The 22,020-nt window shown below is 40.2% G+C and overlaps 2 protein-coding genes across 2 annotated transcripts; one reads left to right on the plus strand and one right to left on the minus strand.

The window, feature by feature from the left end:
- Positions 1-15,427: 15,427 nt before the first annotated feature.
- Positions 15,428-18,736, plus strand: LOC127784624 (uncharacterized). The gene is made up of 9 exons (XM_052311968.1): positions 15,428-15,582; positions 15,678-15,877; positions 15,960-16,026; positions 16,705-16,757; positions 17,264-17,318; positions 17,415-17,489; positions 18,100-18,217; positions 18,320-18,366; positions 18,453-18,736. Exons 1-9 carry the CDS (start codon positions 15,475-15,477, stop codon positions 18,552-18,554), a joined length of 825 nt encoding a protein of 274 aa, XP_052167928.1. The 5' UTR covers positions 15,428-15,474; the 3' UTR covers positions 18,555-18,736.
- A 167-nt stretch (positions 18,737-18,903) lies between these two features.
- LOC127784623 (F-box protein PP2-A13-like) lies at positions 18,904-21,750 on the minus strand. Its single transcript, XM_052311967.1, has 3 exons — positions 20,848-21,750; positions 20,185-20,303; positions 18,904-19,667 (listed from the first exon to the last, which is right to left on the minus strand). Exons 1-3 carry the CDS (start codon positions 21,169-21,171, stop codon positions 19,238-19,240), a joined length of 873 nt encoding a protein of 290 aa, XP_052167927.1. The 5' UTR covers positions 21,172-21,750; the 3' UTR covers positions 18,904-19,237.
- Positions 21,751-22,020: the final 270 nt, after the last annotated feature.

Genomic DNA, 22,020 nt, shown 5'->3' on the forward strand with positions numbered 1-22,020 from the left:
TATTAAAAAAATTTAAAATGATCATTTATTTTGTTTGTGACTTATTTTATTATCAAATATACTTTAAGAGTGACTTATCTTTTTATATTTACACTAATTTTATAAATAAAATGAATGATCAAACATTGTAAATAAAATTTTAAAAAAAAGTAATATGGAACGGAGGTGCTCTTTCTGGTTCCAACGGTAATATCTGCTATATGTACGGAGCACCACTCCACTTTGACAGTAAAAAACAATTAAAATGTATTTTTAGAACATGAAAAGATTATACACGACGTCGTGCTACGCACGTGCAGATTCTTACACGAAGCAAACAGACAAAATGATGCAGGGGAGCTGCAGGTGTCAGCTTGCCAACAAGATCAACTCTTTTTTTTTTCATTTTAGGGAGATCAACTCTTATTCTGATTCGTTAAGGAATGGCCGATAAATGGTACTCCATTCGTCCCAAAATATAAACATTTTTATAACAGTGTCAAACTTTTTAAATTTTGACTATCAATAACAAAAAAATTAAAAAGATTAATCATGTAAATTTGATGCTACTATATTTATCATTAAACGAACTATTATAATATGTAACTCTCTTTATTTAAAACTGTAGGATCGTAAAGGGTCTTTCCCACCCCAAAAGCTAGCCATTAAGGTGAGGGGCTCCTCCACTTATATCTTAGGTCCTTTGCCCTTCCACAACCAATGTGGGGACTATTCAACAATCTCCCCCTTCACACATTGGTGTCCCTCAGCCCTTCACTGCCCCTTCACCGTATCCGGACCCCCACCGGCCCACGGTCCATCAGGCCTTCACACGTGTCGAGATGTTAACCTAGCCTGGCTCTGATACCAATTGTAGGATCGAATCACAAGAACTAAGCCAACCAGAGGGGGGGGGGGGTGAATGGTTGGTATACCCAAAAACCAAAAACTTTTAGCGGAAATAAAAGTTACCCTCGAAATTGACGGAAGTCGGTCTGACCGAGATTGATCTGTCGGTCTGACCGAGATTAATCTGCCGGTCTGACCGAGTGGATGCCGCCGGTCTGACCGAGTGGATGCCTTCGGTCTGACCGGTGTTGAATCTCCGGTCTGACCGCCGCAATGCCATTGGTCTGACCGCCGGTGAGTTGCCGGTTAGACCGCCGAAACCCGGTGAAACACAAATCGAAGAACTCTTAAAATAGATGACGACTTTATTGATTCTCTCTGTGTCTACAAAGTGCACCAACAGCACTCCTTACAAAAATTTCGACTAAACTCGAAACCCTAACTCAAAACTCAACTCAATTGCTCTCTAAAGCGATACCGAGAAGCCTCACGCTCCCTCTCTATTTATACATGAGGTAGGCAGCCTAAAGCCACGAACCAAACTCATACTAAGAGTCCTAAACACCTTAGGAAACCCTCTAGTACAAGAAAGAAACTTTACATAACCAATTGTACCAAATTTGGACTCCTTCCAAATTCGACTCCGCATCCCATACGCACACAATACCTCCATCGTATGCCATATGGAATCTCCATCAACCACGTGCATCAACTCTAGCCTAAGTATCCCGCATGATCTCTGACCACCACAGACGTCGTCTTATCCCCAAGCCGACTCCCGGTCCATCACCGTAAATACTCTCCTGAGACATCGAGTCACCTACACATGAAATAAACAAAGAAACCATATTCCGAGACCAAGCTATCTCTAACTTGACTCATTAGTAGCAAACAACAGTATTACATACGTATAGTATCCATCTAGAAGTCATAATCATGAAATAATCACGGACATCCAAACAAACAACCCGAAACCGAAACCGACACAGCGTCGGCCGGTCAGACTGTGGGTTGGCCGGTCCGACCGCTCAATCACTGCCGGTCTGATCGGCATACACAGCCCGGTCTGACCGGTCACATAAAATGATAGAATCCTGCGATTCACCTGTAAATCCAATAATCTCCAAAACCACTTCGTGAATAAATTCCAAATGACAAAACCAATAATCTCCAATGCCAATTGTTCATCACAGAATAATAATCAAAAACACCTTTGATTTTACAATCTCCCCCTTGATGAACACATTGGCAAACCCATCAAAAATGTTTTGGTGTTTGGAAAAATAAAAACAAAAGTGGTAAAAAGCACACTTCGTACAAACGTACACATCGTGCTCAAAAAATCCAAAAGAAAACTTCTCCCCCTTTTTAAAAGAAAGAAATTCCCAATTGAACCAAAAACATGCTCTTCTCAACAACTCTCCAAAAATTCACCTTGCTTCTCCAAAAAATCCAAAAATTTTCAAATTACTTCTCCCCCTTTTGACAATGATTTCATTAAGCATAGGAATTATGTTCATTAATGTTCAAGAGCTTAGCATACATATATCATATCAAGTCATGTGTTGCAATAAAAAGAAAATGAACCCATCTATAATATAACAAGCATGCGTTAAAGTATAACCATGAACCAAAGATTTTACAATTAAGCTTGAATCAACAATCAAAATTTATGATTTCATACGATTTATAATACAACATCTTAACAAGCACATAGGTTGAAGAGTAAACACTAAACACATATACCTATTGCATTTATCACTCTTTCTCAAATAAACTTTAGCACAAAAATAACCAAGAGAATTTTTTAACTTTTCTTTTCTTGAGCCTTTTTGCTCATATTTTTCTCTTTTATTCCGGGTACGTCCCTGTCATCAATACTGTTTCCAGGGATTCGGCACCCATTATTTTGCTCACATCAAATACGTCCTTGTCGTCAAGACTGTTTCCAAGGATTCGGTATTCATTTTTTTCATATTTTTTATTCTCTTTTTCACAATGAGCAATTAAAGCTATTTGAGGAATAATAAGTGAATAAAGCATATATATAAAGCATTTATAAATCAAACCATATGCTAGCATCAACATTGCATATTTACTTAATTCAAGTAAAATTTAAGTGTCATGCATCATCTCCCTTAAAAGCAAAATCTAAATCTCATGAAAAGACTAGAATACATACAAGCTATGCTAGAGACAAATAAACCTTCAAACTATTGATAGCATGCACAAGAAAATACCATATGCATAAACAAAGCTATCTTTTCGCAAATTTTTCATTGTCATATTATTGCTTGATAAAACCATGAGGTACAAACTCCCCCTCAAACCATGCCAAAAGGATGAATTATGCCCAATTCACCACGAAGAAAAGCAAAGCGATTAGAATCCAAAGGTTTAGTGAAAATATCAGCAATTTGCAACTTGGTGTCCAAAAACTGCAATTCAACATCTCCCTTCTCAACATGATCCCTCAAAAAGTGAAAACGAATATCAATGTGCTTTGTGCGTGAGTGTTGAACAGGATTCTTAGCAATGTTAATAGCACTAGTATTATCACAAAAGAGAGGTACTTTCTCAAAAGTAAGACCATAATCTTTCAAAGTAGATAAAAGCCAAAGAATCTGTGAACAACAACTAGCAGCAGCAACATATTCAGATTCAGCAGTTGATTGAGCAACACTAGATTGTTTCCTAGAAGACCATGCAATCAATGATGTACCAAGAAAATGACATGTTCCACTAGTATTTTTCCTATCAATTCTACAACCCCCAAAAAATCAGCATCAGAATATCCACTTAAGCATATAGAAAATGAAGTAGAATACCAAATTCCAAACTCAAGTGTATGATTCAAATACCTCATTATTCGCTTGACCGCTTGACGATGTGAAGCACGAAGAGAAGCTTGAAAGCGTGCACACAAACACACATCAAATTGTATGTCTGGCCTAGAAGCAGTTAGATACAATAAAGATCCAATCATACTTCTATATTCCTTCTGATCAACAGCTTCACCATCTTCATCAGGATCCAACACAGTTGTAGAACCAATTTGTGTTGAAATTGGCTTGTAATTCTCCATCTTGAACCGTCTCAAAAGATCCTTTGTATACTTTGTTTGATGCACAAAAGTACCTTGAGGTGTTTGCTTAATTTGCAATCCCAAAAAGTATGATAACTCACCCATCATGCTCATCTCAAATTCCCTGCGCATAGTCTCAGCAAAATCTACAACCAAAGCGTGAGTTGAACAACCAAAGATGATATCATCCACATAAATCTGAACGAAAAGTTGATTATCACCATGCTTAAGAACAAAAAGCGTTTTGTCAACATTTCCCATTGTAAAACCTTTCGCAAGCAAAAAGTTATTAAGCCTATCATACCATGCTCTATGAGCTTGTTTTAAGCCATACAAAGCTTTAGAAAATTTAAAAATATGGTTGGGAAAAACAGGATTTTCAAAACCTGGTGGTTGTTTGACATAAACTTCCTCATGTATAAAACCATTTAGAGAAGCACTTTTCACATCCATTTGATACAATTTAAAACCTTTTGAAGCAGCAAAAGCCAACAAAAGTCTAATTGCCTCAATTCTAGCAACAGGAGCAAAAGTTTCATCAAAACCCAAACCCTCCACTTGGGTAAAACCTTGAGCAACAAGTCTAGCTTTATTTCTTACAATCAAACCGTCCTCATTTTGTTTATTTTTGAAAACCCACTTGGTTCCAATAATATTATGTCCTGAAGTTGGTTCAACTAAAGTCCAAACTTTGTTTCTCTCAAAATTTTCAAGTTCTTCATGCATGGCGTTAATCCACGATTCATCAGTTAATGCATGTGACACATCTTTGGGTTCAAAAGAAGCAACAAATGCAGAATTTGCACAAACATCATGAGTCGTTACCTTAGACCTTATAGTCCGCTCACCTATATTACCAATGATTTGTTCCGGCGGATGTCTGTTGACGTAAAACACGAGGCCTAGGAGATCTGCTTAACTCCAGTGCAGGTCCAAAGCTCGCCTTCGGGTGTGTTAGCCTGCCAGTTGATTTGATCATGCAATCAACAAGAAATAGAAACAGAGAGATCGTGGTTAAATCTATAAATGATAGCCGACCGGCTAAGTGCCGATGACATATCATTTATCTTTGAGCCGATGTCATATGTGAATCGATCGACGACTATAAATAGATAATAAAGAACTAAATCTACTCGATCGGCTGTAGATATTACCAATATATAGCTCTTATATTGATATATATTTAAATCAAGTGATTGGGATAGATCGGTCGCCATGCCGAGACAGTATAAATCACTTGGATCGAAATATATATTAATAACAGGACTATATATGTTTATAGCATAGCCGATCATATAGATCTAGCATGTATCGGTAATACTCCGATACTACTCTATATCAGGATATTAAAATAAGTATAATATATCAAACAAAAGCTTAATATACTTAAATGCAATAAGATCTTGACATAAAGGGCGGATTTAATATGTCACTGAAGCATATAGAGCGAATATGGTTAAATCAGATAAGATCGGCTGAAACTCCGATACTACCCTAATCGGCAACCAGAAGGCAGGTTAGAGATTGATATTCTAAGCACGACTTAATAGATCAAACTCGACTGATGCAACATTAAGTATGAAAAGAAGAACAATATCTAGACAATCAAGCCGCTGGAAGTTTCATAGAGTGGTAGATATCTTATATAATCTAAATCAACATCAAAATCTAACCTAATCGGCTGTCCTCTAATCTGTTAGCCGATTGTAGATTAGGTAGCGATATTGCCAGAGATTATGTACGATATATGATAACTCAACGAATTACGTAAACAAGATTAGAGTATCATGAAGATGGAAGCACTAATCCCGAGAACACAAGCCATCATAACAAGTTTTACCTCTTGTTGAAGATCGAAACCGATGCAGCTCAACCCGAAAGCAAGAACTTGTCGAAATAAAACTAAAGCAAAAAGGTGGCGATGCGCCGAAATTGTATTGAACGTGTGTTCTCCTTTTTTACATAAGGCTCGGGGTCTATTTATACCCGAGAATTACAAGATATGTCCATACTGGACACGACTATTATCTCTAACAAACTCTAAGATACCATAAGTCTTTGCGGCAGACTTTTGCCCTAAGCATATCTCTAAGGAAATTACATAAAACATCCTAATTAATAGATACAATTGCCTTTTCAGGACTCTATCCACGTGCGGTAATCATCTTGAAGCATATCAACTCAAACCCAATGTTGGATACGAGTCATTTTGCCGGAATCGGCTGTATCACCTAACCCAGTCTGATTCAGATTTAGCCGATTCTAGTCGTAGCCGATCTGGACTCTAGCCGATTCTTACTCTGTTCCCGCAACAATCCTTATCTCTGATTCCGCTTCAATCCCATCTTCGCCTCCGATGCTAATATTACCAAATTTGGTCGTTAACAATGTCGTCGTTGAATGTTCAAAGGAGCAGCGACTTCTGAAGTTGATCCACATTCTGTATCAGTACTGGTCGAAGTTTTAATCTCTGGAGGACCATCTCGAACTGCATCAACAGAACCCTCAGCCGACGACCCTGGCCGGTCTGACCGCTCCTCATGGGCCGGTCTGACCGGAGGTGTGCCGGCGGTCTGACCGGCCTAGCGCCCGGTCTGACCGACCGAGCTGACCTCGTCATCGTCGTTGTCGTCGCTCTCGTCTTCAAAAATACGACCATCCTCCCCCTAAACCTGTGACAGTGTACCTGCAATATCGGGTCTAGTACCTGGACTAGCCTCATCAAAAGAAACTTCGCAAGTCTCAACGATTTTGTTAGTCTTCAAAATAAGTACACATGTGCGGGGTAACCAAGAAACAATCCATCGGTAGAACGTGCCTCAAACTTATCCAAATTTCCAGATTTCAAGACAAAGCACTTGCAACCAAAAACACGCAAATGTGAAATTTTGGGTTGATGTCCAAATCGAAGTTCATAAGAAGTTTTGCCAAGTTTAAATCTCAAGAAAACCCGATTTGAAATATAACAAGCAGTGTTAATAGCCTTAGCCCAAAATTTTCTAGGAGTTTTATATTTATCCAACATTGTTCTAGCCATCTCAACCAAAACACGGTTTTTCCTTTCAACAACACCATTTTGTTGAGGAACACAAGGAGAAGAAAATTCATGTTCAATACCTCTTTCATTGCAAAATTGTTCAAATGAAGCATTTTTAAATTCACCACCATTATCACTTCGAATTCTTTTCAAAGAACCAGGAAATTCAAGCTCCAATCGAAGAAACAAACCACGAAAGTGTTGAAAAGCTTCGTCCTTACTTGCCTTAAAGAAAACCCAAGAATATCGAGAAAAATCATCAACAATAACCAACACATATCACTTTCCTCCAACATATTGCACTCTAGCTGGACCAACAGTGTCCATGTGTAATAGCTGTCCCGGTGCATCCGTCATCACAGAAACAATAGGAGCATGTGAAGTAGAAACCATCTTAGCATGACGACACGGTGTACAAACCAAATCAAGATCTTTCTTAAGTTTAGGCAAACCACGAACAAGATCCAAACCACTTAACCTAGTGAGATGATCAAAACCAACATGTCCAAGTCTACGATGCCAAAACATCACATCTTTATCAAACTTTGCAACCAAACATGTTATCACAGGTGAAACAGGATTTTCAAAATCAGCTTTAAACACTCTCCCATAGCGAGAAATATTCAACACAGAATCACCACAAGAATCAAAAACTTTACTTCCAGTTTTCTTAAAGTGAACCTAAAAATTTTCATTAACAATTTGTGAAACTGAAAACAAATTGTATTTTAAGTCCTCAACCAAAGCTACATTCTTCAATTCAAATTTTTCATTTACCTTAACCAAACCTGTAGCGAGAACGACACTTGTAGAAGCATCACCAAAGATAATCGATTCAGTCTTGGATGCCTTTTTGAGAGAGGAGAACCAATTTTTATCACCGGTCATGTGCCGCGAACAACCGGGATCCACGATCCACACGTTCTCCTTCCTTGCCACCAAAGCCTACACACAAGCAGAAGTCGAAGCCTCAGTACTGGGGTTAGAAGATAATAAAAATTTAGGAATCCAGTATTGAGACACACGACCAGAAGATCCAACAGGCATATATCCACGTGCAAAATCAATTTTAGAATTTTCAGAAAAATTCCTCCGAGGCCGGTCTGACCGAGGTACAGTGGCCGGTCTGACCGGGGGCCGGTCTGTACCGCTGGTCTGACCGGTGCCCGGTCTGACCGACGCTCAATAGCCGGTCTGACCGCGGGACCCACTGCGGTCTGACCGGTTTCCTCGAGGGAAAACCCGATTTTTGCCACTTTGATTTTACAAAAGCAATCTCTCTCTCCTTTTTCTGTTTATGAGCTAATCTGAAACAAAAACCAACAATATGTCCATCTTTGCCACAAAAAGAACAAGTATATTTTTCACGATGATTAGACACATTGGTAGCATTAGAAGACTTAGCAACACAAGCAACAACAGGAGATTTTGCATGCACAACATTGGATTTCGAAGAAGATGCACTCATAGTAGACATGATACCAGCAGATTTAAACACAGTTTTGTTATTATCAGGTTTAACCAAAATCTCACCACTTCTAGCACCAACACCTAACACAACAGGAGGATATCTAGAATTATAAGCATAAGGATTAAAACCTAAACCACGGTTATGTGTGCTAACCTTTGACTGATCCAAAATCATGTTGAGGTTCTTTTTACCATCAGAAAATCTTAGCAAAGAATTTTTCAAATAAGAAACCTCTTTTTCCAAATTAGCACAATTTTCACAATCTACCATAACACCTTTGCTTTTACGACATTTAGGGCAAGAAAGCACTTCATTGTTTTTCACAACATCTTCCATGTACTCAACACGACCTAAAGCATCTTTTAACTTCATTTTATTCAAATTACATGTTGAGCAATCCAAAACATCATGAGGTCGTTTTAACTTTTTAGCAGAAATTATGTTAAACATCAAACTGGCATGAAAAGCAATTCGATATTTTTGCAACAACTTTTTAGTTAAAAACAACTCATCCAAAGTGCGTGTGTGCAAAGCAAAGCTACAAGCAAGAGAAGATATATTTTTCAAATCATGTGCAGCATTAATATTTCTAATTTTTGAAATCTCATTCATTAAAACCTCACAATTTTCACAATCATCATCATTAGGAATAAGAGATTTTAATCTAGCAATTTCAGATTTAAGAGATTCAATGATAAATTCATGTTTTCTATACATCTTCTCACACTTCTTATTTTTTTTCACTCAAAATATTAATAGCTTCCTCACTCACCTCATTATCTTCATACTCTGTGTCAGATTCACCACGCGCCATGAAGCAAACATCGGAGATGTTCTTTCCCTTATCATCATCTCCACTTTCACCATCTACATCACTTAGTGGCTCGAAGGCGGCGCAAACTTGTTGAAAAGCCTTCCTAAGATTGTCCAGCTTCCTCCCTTGGGATGAACCCTTCGACTTGTTGTTGTTGGGCTTGTTGTTGTTGGTCTTCTCACCATCTTTGTATTCTCTTTTGCCTCTCCCAAGCTTAGGACAATGCGAAAAAAGATGATCAATTGAACCACATTCAAAGCAATGATTTGGGCCACCTCTTTTCCTGTTCCTGGCATTATTCATAACTCGAGCAATTCTGTTAGCAACCAAAGCCAAATCCTCCTCCTCGATTTGTTCGAGTTGATCATCGGATGTGGCATTAAAAACAACAAGAAAAGAAGACTTAGATGAAGAAGCATCAACATCCAAAGAGGAAGAAGAAGAAACCAAAGCACTCGATTTAGAATCAACTTTTCGAGAAAGAACATTCATCTCATGTGTTTTCAATTTTGTATAAAGTGAATCCAAAGTCAAAGTAGACATGTTAACAGACTCCTGAATAGATGTAACTTTCATCTCCCAAATAGACATGTCAAGACCATTCAAAAAGTAGCGAGAAATCTCAGATTGTGGATAATTAGCATCATAAGACGAATCAACAGATCTAAGATCATTCAAAATTTTATTAAACCTAGAAAGATAGTCATCCAAAGCTTCTCCAGGTTTCATCTCAAATTTAATATTCTCCTTTTTGAAAAGATCACGACGAAGTTCTTTAATATTATTTGTTCCTTGATGAAAATTACTCAAAGCAGTCCAAATCTCATGAGCAGTTTGACGATGCGCAACACGATCATAATCCGAACGAGAAATATCACTCAAAAGAATGTTGCGAGCTTTGCAATTTTGTTCAAAAGCAGTTTTTTCAGCAGCAGTATTAATAGCTTCAGGAATCACATAAGGATGAGAAACTTTTCTCCAAATATCATAATCTTCAGCCATAATATAAGATTTCATCCTACTACACCAATGAGAAAAATCCGTTCCATCGAAAATATGAGGCTTAGTTGAAAACCTAGCGGGAGTAGTCATGGCAAAAATTCTAGATCGATAAAAATCCAAAGAAGAAAACAAGGCTCTGATACCACTTGTAGGATCGTAAAGGGCCTTTCCCACCCCAAAAGCTAGCCATTGAGGTGAGGGGCTCCCCCACTTATATCTTAGGTCCTTTGCCCTTCCACAACCAATGTGGGACTATTCAACAAAAACATCTTACTTTTGTAGATATTGTTGGTTAAAATAGCAACTCGAAGACCGATCCAAGGTCCAAAAATACTTATATTTTAGGATGGAGGGAGCAAGTACAAGTATATAAGAAAAATAATCAGAGCTGAAACTTTTATATATGTATTTGTTTATGGTTTAAAAATCAATGCTAAAAATTATACTATAATGAAAACCTTAAAATTAAGTTTTGTAATTTTAACTCCAGCTGAACTAGCTAACCAGCAGAATTATCACCATAGTATGTGCAGCCAAACCGTCCTACTTGGCTGCTTTTGCCACCGATTGTCCTACTTGGACTACACAGGCAATTCTAACTTTGGATACCCCATAGAGCATAGAAGAACAAGTTTTTCTTTCTTTTTTAAAAAAGAACCAACCTTGCAGCCTTATTCCCTTTCTGGAGAAAAATAAGAGCAGGAAGATTCAGGCAGAGCCAGAGTTATACCATCATCATCAGCAGCAGCAGAGTACTGTGCAACTGAACACTGTTCAGATCAAGTTCGAAACTTGTAAAGCTTGCATGATTGATTAGTTAGTTGGTACAATATTCAGCAAAGTTTTCTTTCTTGGCCTCTAGTGAAAATGTTGCAAAAACCAACATGATTGCCAACGTACAAAACGACCAGAGAGCACACGGATTTGTACATCTAATTCATCCATTATTCCATCGTATGTGTCTGATTTCGTTCTGGTATATGCAGACCTGTGACCATTTCCATGGAAGAGTCGTCAGCAATGGCCGATTTGCAGAGCGCGACAACGCATAATCATCTCTGCATTTGGTGTAATCTCGCAATACCCGATGTAATAACGTGTGCGGACAAAATCTGCATTGGATGGTAGCACTGAACCGGACGCTTCTCGTGATCGATCTCATCTGTGATATGATGAGATTAGTCAAAAGGCATATCAAATACTGCACGTACAAGCAGTGTTCATCAGTTCATCTCAGCTTGATGATTAATTGCTTTCTACCTGTAGCTGTCGTGCAAATATAAATTAGCACTTACTGGTACTTCAGTTTCAGTTGATTATAGTTCTGGTACACTTAACTAGCTGTAAGATCACTTGATAATTTGTGGGCTTTCTTTATCATTAAAGTCGATCAAGTTGCATTTGGTCTGCACTTTCACCGGGTCAACTCCTTGACCGATGGATCGAAATCATTTCTCTGAATTTCAACGGTTCAGTTCAGTGATCATGTTCAGAGACATTTCAGACTTTCAGTAACGTGAGGAGTAAAACATCAACCACAAAAACTTGACAAAAGTTGGCACAACAAGAAGAGGAAAGTACGAGAGCAATGCATGGAGCAACGATTAACATAAGGCTTTATCAGGCAGCAATCATGTTGTTGAGCTTGAATCTTTATGCTTCAGCAATAATATGATACTTCTTTAATGCCATAATGTGTGCCTGCCTTTGCTTTTGCTTTTGTTCTTGTGACATGTAATACCATCATGAGCATATAATGTATTGGCAACCGCACTCTCTCTTGCAAGCACGGTTGATTGATTTTAAGATATGCGCATCTAGGAGTATGTGCCAAAATCACATCAGATTCTTCTGAAGCTTTGCCTAAAAAAAAAATTCAGAGATTCTTCTGAAGCTGATGCATCAATTGGGAAAATGTGAGCAGTGTGTCGCAGTGCTTAAAATACTGCAATTTGGCTGTCCTCGCTTTGCACTAGGCTGATAGAATTAGCCAGCATACATGGGGAGAATCAGATTGAACTGCAGTGCTTAAAGCTAATTATCAAAGTAGAGTAGCACTCTTGCATTGTTCAAGTGCCAAAATATTCAGTTTCACTAGCATGTTTTTTTTTTAATCTGTCAGACTCTTACACAAGTATATCATGCAGGCGATTCAGATAAACAAAATGACTTTTTCTTTCAGAAAAGAAATGAGTTTTTTTTTTATCTGTCGGTAGTAAGAGTTCAATTGCCAGGACAACCATTTTCTTCCCCTTTTCCCATCTCAATCATCAAAACATCATAAAAGAGTAGAAAGAGGGTATGTTCTCCGTGTAAAGTCATCCATAAATTCCCAGCAACGAAATGCGTTCACTTTATTTAGCGATGTGAGAGTTTAACAAATATAATTTTGTCGGTTAATTTATGACCACCAGCCAATAAAGGGAGTTAAAGTCACCTATATATAGGTCATATAATCATGTTGTATCAGCCAAGAAAGCGAGATAATATGTTCAGTGCGGTACCCAGAAACTTAATGGGGAAAAAAAACAGGACATTACAACTGAATTAAACAGCTACCTTATATGCTGTAATTAACTTTGCAAACGCCTGCAAGTTTAAAATAGTACTACCTGTGACTGAAAGTAGAACTACATGAAAATGAGGCGTGAAGAGCCTGTCTCCCTTCACTACAATCAAATATATTTTGCCGTACTCCTGTCACTGTTCATCTGTTGGTAAGCAAAGACCTAAAAGAAACAATAAAACATCCATAAAAGCACTAGTTAATCTGATCCAAACAACCAACAAATCATACAGTAGCTGTCAACATTGATTAATGCAACGCGAGTTCTTCTCTAAAAAATGCAAGGCGAGTGACAATTAAGCCAGCCCCCCATTACCCAGGATCAGACCAGGTAAGCTGGACCTAGCTGCTACTACTTTCTGTGACCAAGAACCTGGCAGTGATGTAGTGTTGTGTAGCACCACAACTCAAATTATCCATTCGTACATCTCCCCAGTTTACAACAAGCAGATCAAGCAGCATAGAGGTAAGATGAGTTTCTGAATCTAATTTGCAGTTCAGCAAAGTAGCACTGCAAGGATGAGTTTCTGAAACTGATGGACTTTCAGAGTTGCAGTTCATCAGGCAAGCAGATAAGCAAGGCTCAGCCCCATCATTTTCAACTTATTCACCGGATTATTGTCACAGATTAATTGCTCCATGCTTCTTAAAAATACGAATTCTAAAAAAAAAAACCTACTTGTTTTAAGATATCTATTAAGTTTATTTCTCAAAGTATTTAATCTATCTCTGTAATCAAGTAGATAATCCACCGTAATAATCCAACAAATAATCTGTTTCAAACGCTAAACTGTCTCACATCTGGTACGTGCATACTTTGCACCGACGCGAGTGTATGCGAATTAAGGTATGGAGAAAAAGTGAAGCATTGGTATTGTAGCAAATGCTGGTGGTAGGCCATGCTGAAAGCATCATCCATCCAGCACCATGGTATCCAAAGTCCCAACCATCATTTTCTTTGCATGGAGACGCAGAGAAAGGAAGCTATCATGGACTTGGCAATACCTTGGAGTTGGAGGAGGACAGGTTGATCGGTTAGCGAGTGAATGGACGAACGGAAGAATGAATGAATGAAATCAACCTCTCCTTTTCCATCTCTGAACGATTCTGATCTTGACCCTCCAACTGAAGAAATCGATGCCTTGTGCGAAAACCACTGGCTTGATCGAACAGAAAACCGTGCTGCTGAATCCACCCCTTGTCCAGGCAAACGTACATAAACGTACATTGTAGTGCATCTTAGTTATCCAAAGGCTGAGAGTATTCTCAGAGCAATTGTATCACCATGATGTAATTGACTGAGACCAATAAAACGCTTCCGTGTTCCATTATCTAAAAAAAATTCAATTAATTTTCTGCTAAGTTTACACCGGAGGCCTTTAGTTCCTGCAGTTTATGCACATAACTGTTTATCCGAAAATGACACATACATGAACATGATTTTCAGAAGCTAATGAATAGGCAGAATAGAAGACGAGCATAATTAGCATCAATCGACTATGACATCCAGATCAACGAGTGGTGGAAAACACGAAACAGCTGGCGATAAGGTGGAGACTTTGCCGGCCGGGGAGAAGAACAAGTCACAAGAGAACAACTGAACGAGTTTATATTTTTTTTCTCTCTCTTGTTCAGTTAGTCTGTCAGTACCAGGCTAGCAGCTGCTTGGCAACTTGGCCAATGTACATGACGAATACATGATCCCAAAAGGAGAGCAATGGCGTAACTTCTTCGAGGAGATTTCCAAGGAGTTGCATTGGCCGCTGGCCGGTCGAAATCTCGTTCTGAATTGAATTCTGATGAATGGCTATCGTCGTCGTCAATCTTTTCTATCAGAATTCAGAAGCTAACAAAAACTTCTGAGCTTTCTCTGGCGTTTGGAAATTGGAAAGGAAGATGTGCAGATTTTTCTACTACGCGTGCTATCGATGGAGCTTTACGTAGCGATGGAGATGTGTGCTTGACAGAGACCGGGTAGATGTATTGGGTAGATGTATTGTGTCATTGTGTGCCTCCGGGATCTTTTCAGCAAGAACACATAGTGCTATTTAAGTAGATTTTTTTCTCTGTTCTTACTGGAAAAGATCGATCTTTTAGAGCATTTTTACAAAGTACTACTCCGTCCAAAAAAAAAAAATGCAAACTGTAGCTACGAATCTGGACACACATGTATCCAGATTTGTAGCTAAGATTTTTTTTAGGACGGAGGGGTACTCCAGTATAAAATATAATGGTACTCCATCTACTCATAAATATTTGAAATTCAAAACAAGATTTGACCAAACTTTTAAAATTTTAACTAGTTTATCAAATGCTTAGGTTTTTTTTTTAAAAAAAAAGCATGAGTACATTTGTCCTTCAAAAATATTACTCATAATACTATAGAGTTATTGCATTTTATAAATTTATTCTAGTATAAAATTGTTGTTAAAAAATATTGTTCTAAACGTTATGACACGAGGAAGTATTTGCAGAATGGGCTGGAGAAAAAACTGAATTCAGTCTGGGAATTTAGGCCCAGACCAGTATAACTATTGGGCCGAGATGAACCGGGCCCAGAATGAGCTCGCCGGTCCAGCCTTCTAGGCCTAGATAGATAAACCAGGCCCATTTGGTTAACCCTGAAGCTGCTGCTGCTGCCACTGCCCTCGCCGCCGCCGCCGCCGCCGCCATGAGAGGTCGGAGCAGCCGCGGCCATGCCGCCGCGTCGACGTCGAGCCGGCGTGAGGCCGAGGACGAGGATCCAGCCACCGCCTCCGACGAATCGGGCGACGACGAGGTAGCACCATCACCACAGGCCCCTCTCTCTACCCCCGCTTCCGTGTCGCGGAGCCATGGAGTGTTTCATGGGAATCCAATCCGCTTCCTCCGCAGGAGGTTTCCTCGTCGTCGGGGTCGGAGTCGGAGAGCGACGGTGACGCCGAGCGGGAGCGGGAGCGGGAGCTGGAGCGCGCGCTCGCCGACGTGCCGTTCGGGGAGCTGCAGCGCGCCCGCGCCGACGGATCGCTCGGCGGCCGCGGGTTTAGTGCCGCGGCCGCCGCGCAGAAGAAGGCTCGCAGGGCGAGCAAGAAAAGGTCCGGATGATCGGCGCGGAGCTGGTTTCGTTTTTAGGGTTCATGGTGTTGGTACTGATTGGTTCGTGCGTTGTTTGAACAGGCCGATGGAGATCAGCACCAAAGTGCGGCCACCGAGGTTCAGGGAGATCATTCAGGTTCCGAAGAAGGTGAGCTGCTACTCTGTTGAACTGTACAGTGTGTGTTGCAGGGAGCAGCAACCAGCAGGGTTCAGTTCAATAGATTACTACTCGTATTTGGTAGTGGAAAATTGGAGTAATGTCTATGTGAGTTGAGCCTTGAAGACTCACCATGCTGTTGTCCTGTGCAAACTTGTAGATAGATACTCCAACAAGCAATCTTATGCCTGTTCAAGTTCGACCTATACAACCTGTTGAAATCGGGCATTTTTTCGCCGCTTCAACATGGCTGTATATAAATGCTGCTGCACGTGGAATATTCATGCGAAAGTAGCAATTGTTATTGTGCGCCACAAAAGATAATTCTGTTGTATATCATGTGGATTTGAGTTTCATTTTTTATGCTCTGGTGCATAGGTGTAGGTGGCATTCATAATAGGTTCCTCCATTGGGATTTAGCCCAAGGACAAAATCTGCATAAATAGATTGCTTCTAATTTCTCTTTAGTTTCCCTAAACTACTTAAACCATTTTCTATTTTTATTGATGTTTCAATATAGGTGCCGTACACGCTAAGGGACAGTTTACAAACCATTGCTGCAGTTATTAATATATAAATTCTCAATGTGCTCTTGTTTGGTCACCAATAGCGGCAAACATATACCATTTTGTGATCCTTGTTCCATCCACTAAATTTGCTTTTCTTTAGGTTGTCAGGGACCCAAGATTTGAACCTGTATATGGACCTGTTGACAAAGAAGGGTAAGATTTTACTCCCTCCATCTCAAAATATAACAACTTTTAGCCCTCATGATTTGTCTCAAAATATAACAACTTCTCCACCAATATTCTCTTCTCAACCAATCACAACCCTCCACCATTCACTTCTACCTACTTTCTTAATAACTGTGTCCAATTCTAAAACTTCTTATATTCTAGGACGGAGGGAGTAATAAACTTACCATTGTATCATATGCTGTATGCTATTTTGTTTGGATAATTCTGCTTTGCTTTCATAGAGTGGTTCTATTAGGCTTTATACCATCTAGAAGTCCTGGGTCATTTACATTCTTGTCTAAGCATATCCTATTGGAATCCTGTTATTTTCTTGTTGATACTTGCATTTGTTTCCCTTCCCATATCTCCTAAGGTTTCATCCTCTCATGGTGCTATATGCCTATATTCTTTGCTTAACCTGGTACTAAGTAGTTGAGGTGTCTTTTCCATTAAAAGCTACTGACACGTTGATCAAATCTGTTGGCATGCAGGTTCAGGAAAAGATACAATTTCTTATTTGATGATGAACTTCCTGCAGAGAAAGAGGTTTGTTCTACTCCTTATGCAGATTCATTTGTTTGTAGATACTTCTATTGACAAAACTGAATGTGATTCCTGCACTGTCTTGACGCTTCTGACCAGAAACTACAAAAATCGATTAAGAAATCAAAGGACCCTAATGCCATTGAAGAAATGAAGAGTCGCATCACTTGGATTGTAAGTTTGTTTCTACTTTCTGACATTTTGGAGTTATATCAATGAAGAGTAAAGAGCTTTGGTGTTTTCCAATTGATGTTATATTTGTGGCACCTGCTCAGTGAAACTTTCATATACGAAGAAAAAGTCATCAGACTTTAGACCCCATTTTCTTGAGTTCTTTTTGTACTGGATTTCTGATAGAATATAAGACGTTGCACCTCAGCCTTGTAAAGCCTGTTAAGGAGGCATTGCCTGTTGTGCTGCATGATTAGATCTGTTTATATTTTATAACTGCTTTGTAGAAGATCATAAAAATTATAATGTAGTTATGATCAACATCATCTATTGTTGCTTCAAGAATTCAAGAAGGATAAGACAGTTAAGCAAGCTTCATTTTTTGAAGTTGCTAGTTGCCACGATAGGATAATCACCTTAGCATGAAACTAAAGTAAGAAAACTAGTTGGCCCCATCCAGCAAGCAATTGGCCAGTACAATTTGATAATCTTACTATTACAGTGAGAGTAAGAAATATGCATGATGTATCATAGGCTTGCATGAGCAATCTTATCAGGTTGCTCAATCTTTTTGTATATTTAGTTGATGCCTTGATGACACATACATCTGCAGGATAAACAATTGAGGTCTCATCCTAAGAAGAACGTTGAGTCAGAGATTCTGCGTGAACATATTAAGAAAGAGAGGGAAGCAGCAAAGACTGGAAAGCGACCATATTATCTGAAGAAATGTTGGTTCCTCAACCCCATTTTCTTCCCCCCCCCCCCCCCCCCATTACGTGTTTACTTACAGTGCTATTGTGCTAATGTTTACTTCCATTTTTCTTGATCAGCTGAAATTCGTGAAAGGAAGTTGATGAACAAGTACAATGAGCTCAAGGTAAAATACTCAGGACACATGACAGTTAACTTTCCACTCTTATGGATCTCCCCCTTTGGATTCGATTTAAGTATATCGTTTTACAGGAGGCAGGAAAGCTTGATGCCTTCATGGAGAAGCGGCGGAGGAAGAACGCCTCCAAAGATCATCGCTACATGCCATATCGAAGGAATGGAGATGGTGCATAATGATGTCTCTCAAGCTGCCTTTAGCTTGATTCTTTCATGATCCACTGGTCCAGCGTCCTGTACAACCTAGAGCGAAAGCTATCCATGGACGTTTGATTTGTAGCTGAAATTTGATTACTGATAACCACAAGCTGTTGTAAACTTAAATCATGGATAAAATATTGTTTTGTTTGCTGCTTTAATTTATCATTTTCTGGAATCAAAGTGAAAACCAGATCACAAAATTTAGTATTTCTTAATTGAGCAGAGCTGAAGAAGCATGTTGCTTTGCGCATGAACCTCAACAGTTACAGGCTGATGAACTGCAGCAACATATCAGACAACTGTGTAAAATGGCTTCAGAAGTTACTGATGAGCAAAACGCACTAGCACTTTTCATTAAGTCGAGAACTCAGAAATTGAGGATGAAATTGCTCCATGAAAGCTTTTGATACACTACCAGAAGAACAACATTGGTGCACAGGGTGTCAAGGATCATGAACCACAAAAGCTATCTGTATGCTAAATTAACAATTTACAAAAGTGTAACATGCTTCTAGAGGGACAAGAGGAAATAAAAATCACTTACCCCATGAACTACATATTACAGGATCTGTAAAAAACTCAAAAGCAAGCACACAAGTGGTGCATAAAAACAAAGCTATGCGGCATCGATGAAAATCAGCTGAACTTGATCGAAGAACCTACACATATATCCGAGATGCTTTCTTCTTCGCGAGGTATTGTGGTTTTACAGCCACGGAATCGACACAGAGTCCACCTTTTGTGTGTGTGCAATCTATTTGAACCATTGCAAATTGGATCTTCACTGGTTCATTTGAGCTCTTCACGACGAAATCGCCGACGTGGTGATTGATCCAGACACCAGGATCAGTTAAGTAGCACTTGGACTGAGCTTGCTGTCCATCAGAAGTTGATAGCTGGAAGCGCACTGGTTTTATATCCCAGCCATGGATGTGCTCGGAGCTATAAACCCGTCGTCCTAGTCGCTTGAGTGGCCTGCCTAGATGAAGACGGAAAAATAGGCTATATGTACCTTCTGGGAAGCAGAATTCAACCTCCCCTCTGACCTCAAACCACCAAATTTGTGAGAGATAAGCAACCGCATGAAACCTGAAGCAGAAGCAGCAAACTTGTCATGAAGGTGTGAAACATTGTTGCAATAGATCATATGATTGAAAAAGTACATGTGGCACAAGGCATGCATTTGGACCATATTTAGAAGCTCTAAGCACTATGTTAGTATGTTATGGCATTGAAGGTAATATGGTCCGTTAGCTCACATGAAAAGCGTGATTGATCAACGCAGACATCGGAAGAACTAGTATTCAAGATCAGGTAATATTGTTTGTGTTTCCCAGCATTTCAGGATCCGATTCAACACAAGCACAGGAAAACAGAACATTAAAATCTAACATAAGGTAATCAATAACTACATATCATAAATGCTAACAAATTCACATGAGAGATGAATTAATGATTTCCTCCAGTACAAAATTCAACAGATTAAATGCCACTATATTTCCTTTTCTTCATATCCCTATGTATCATATGAAATCATTGAAAAAGTTTTCTACAAATGGTAGCCAGTATAAGCTGCAAATCTGAGAGTTGGTTTTGGTGAAGGCACCTTGACTCATCATTTGGAATGAAATTCCAATATCTCCTATCATCAATGCCAGTTATTGAAAGTGCCCTTGAAGAGATTGTCATGCAGACACCTCCACCACCCTTGTCCAGCCAAAACTCCTACACATTCAACAAAACAAATTTCATATGTATAGCCGACGAAAACAACAATCCAAACCTGAGAGACTTTAAATAAACAAGTAACTTAGCTCCTTCTCAAATTGACAGATAGCTGAAGCTAATCAGACCAAAACAATCCAAACACAAGGGCACAAATCATTATCCCATGAACTTATAAGCCAGAACCACAACTTGAATTTTGAAACTTAATCTAGTTATTTTTTTCACCACTTCCTATTTTTCAGCCTTAACTTTTAAACCACTAAAGAGTAGAAGTACAAACATCCTAACCTAAAACCATTTTTAGTTGCTTCGTTCATTTTTTCTCGGTTTATAAGCCATAGCTCAACCAATAAGATCATTTCAAGTCCTTATACTTTTGGTTAATCACAGGCGTAATAACTTCCACAAGATCACAACACAATGTTGTGTTACAAACTAGTATCAATTCACACGAACATAAACATGCAAAAGTTCGCAAACAACATGATTTTTGAGCCTTAAATAGAACACAGCGAAAAAGGGTTGCGGCCAAAGCACGCACCTTGGTGCCGCCGTCCAATCGGTTCCGGCGGCAGAGGCGCGCGTAGACCTCCTTCTTGGGGATCGCCTCCACCGCCTCCAGCGCGGCGGCTTCCCCGTCGGCGGCGGCGGCAAGGAGGCGCGCGTAGTTGCGCGGCAGCTTGGCCTCCCAGACGCCGTCGCCGGACGCGGCGCCGCGGAATGTGCGGCTGAGCCGCGCCATCCGGCAGATCTCCGGCGGGTCCAGCCTGCGCAGCACCTCCGCCACGCAGCTCTCCGGCAGGTCCCCCAGCACGGTCTCCCCTCCTCCGCCTCCCCCCGCCGACGACGAGGTGACACCGCCCATGAGCTCTCGAGCTCGAGCTCGAGCTCTCTCAGCAGTAGAGGGTGAGCGACTTGGACAGCAGCAGCAGCGAGGCCGGCGACTTGGAGAAGGACGGTGGAGGCAAGCTGCTACCACTCCTCAGCGGCAAGGAGCCCATCTCGTCGCCGGCCTCCCCTCCTCGGTCGCCGTGCCGTCGGGGCAGGTGAGACGCCGCGCCCTCGCCGCCGCCGCCGTCGTATGCTCTCACAAAGCACGGTCGATTGAGCAGGCAAAGAATCTTGCAGCTCTTCGTCTACCTCTCTGCTCCTCCTCTGCTTCAAAATCAATCAATCGATCTCTGATGCGATTGCCAAGAACAAATCAAAGAACACAAAGAAAGTTGCGTGGCTTTGGGTCTCGAGTTTGCTCGGTGGCGAGGGTTAGTCGGTCATGGCGTTTGCTTGCGGGGTTAGGTTGAAGGTTGGTTGGTTTCGAGGGGAGGGGGGAGAAGACGATGGGCAGCAGCAGAAAAGCCGGGAAGAAGGGTGCCGTGTGTGTGATCACCGATGGTGAAAAAAAGACTCAAAAAAAGGCTGGATTTTTCGCCCATGAGGAAAGGCCAAAGACTCGAGCTTTTTTCAAGGCGGGGTGGCGCGAGTCGTCGCTGTCGCTCGCTTGCCTTTGATTGGTCGTATCGTATTTATCGAATTCTCAAAAAGAAAAAAATCTCAAAAAAAATATCGTATTTATCGCGAAGCATTTTTTTCCCCTCTCTTGAGCTCTGAGCTGAGCTCTCGTTCGCTGGCTGCAGCCGCCATGGTCATATGCTGATCTTGTTAAATTTTGACATGAACCGAGACGGGCGAACGGTCAGGTCCATCTCACGAGAAA

Source organism: Oryza glaberrima, chromosome 9, assembly GCF_000147395.1.
Source record: "Oryza glaberrima chromosome 9, OglaRS2, whole genome shotgun sequence".
NCBI lineage: Eukaryota > Viridiplantae > Streptophyta > Magnoliopsida > Poales > Poaceae > Oryza > Oryza glaberrima.

What these genes read in the sequence shown, in the direction of transcription:
- LOC127784623 (XM_052311967.1), bottom strand. Translation starts at nt 21,171, where the DNA reads ATGGGCGGTGTCACCTCGTCGTCGGCGGGGGGAGGCGGAGGAGGGGAG. An exon ending in GATTGGACGGCGGCACCAAG is followed by an intron (nt 20,304 to 20,847) that starts GTGCGTGCTTTG and finishes TTGAATGTGTAG; the next exon opens with GAGTTTTGGCTGGACAAGGG. An exon ending in ATTCCAAATGATGAGTCAAG is followed by an intron (nt 19,668 to 20,184) that starts GTGCCTTCACCA and finishes CTTCTGCTTCAG; the next exon opens with GTTTCATGCGGTTGCTTATC.
- LOC127784624 (XM_052311968.1), top strand. Translation starts at nt 15,475, where the DNA reads ATGAGAGGTCGGAGCAGCCGCGGCCATGCCGCCGCGTCGACGTCGAGC. An exon ending in TCATTCAGGTTCCGAAGAAG is followed by an intron (nt 16,027 to 16,704) that starts GTGAGCTGCTAC and finishes GCTTTTCTTTAG; the next exon opens with GTTGTCAGGGACCCAAGATT. An exon ending in ACAAGTACAATGAGCTCAAG is followed by an intron (nt 18,367 to 18,452) that starts GTAAAATACTCA and finishes ATCGTTTTACAG; the next exon opens with GAGGCAGGAAAGCTTGATGC.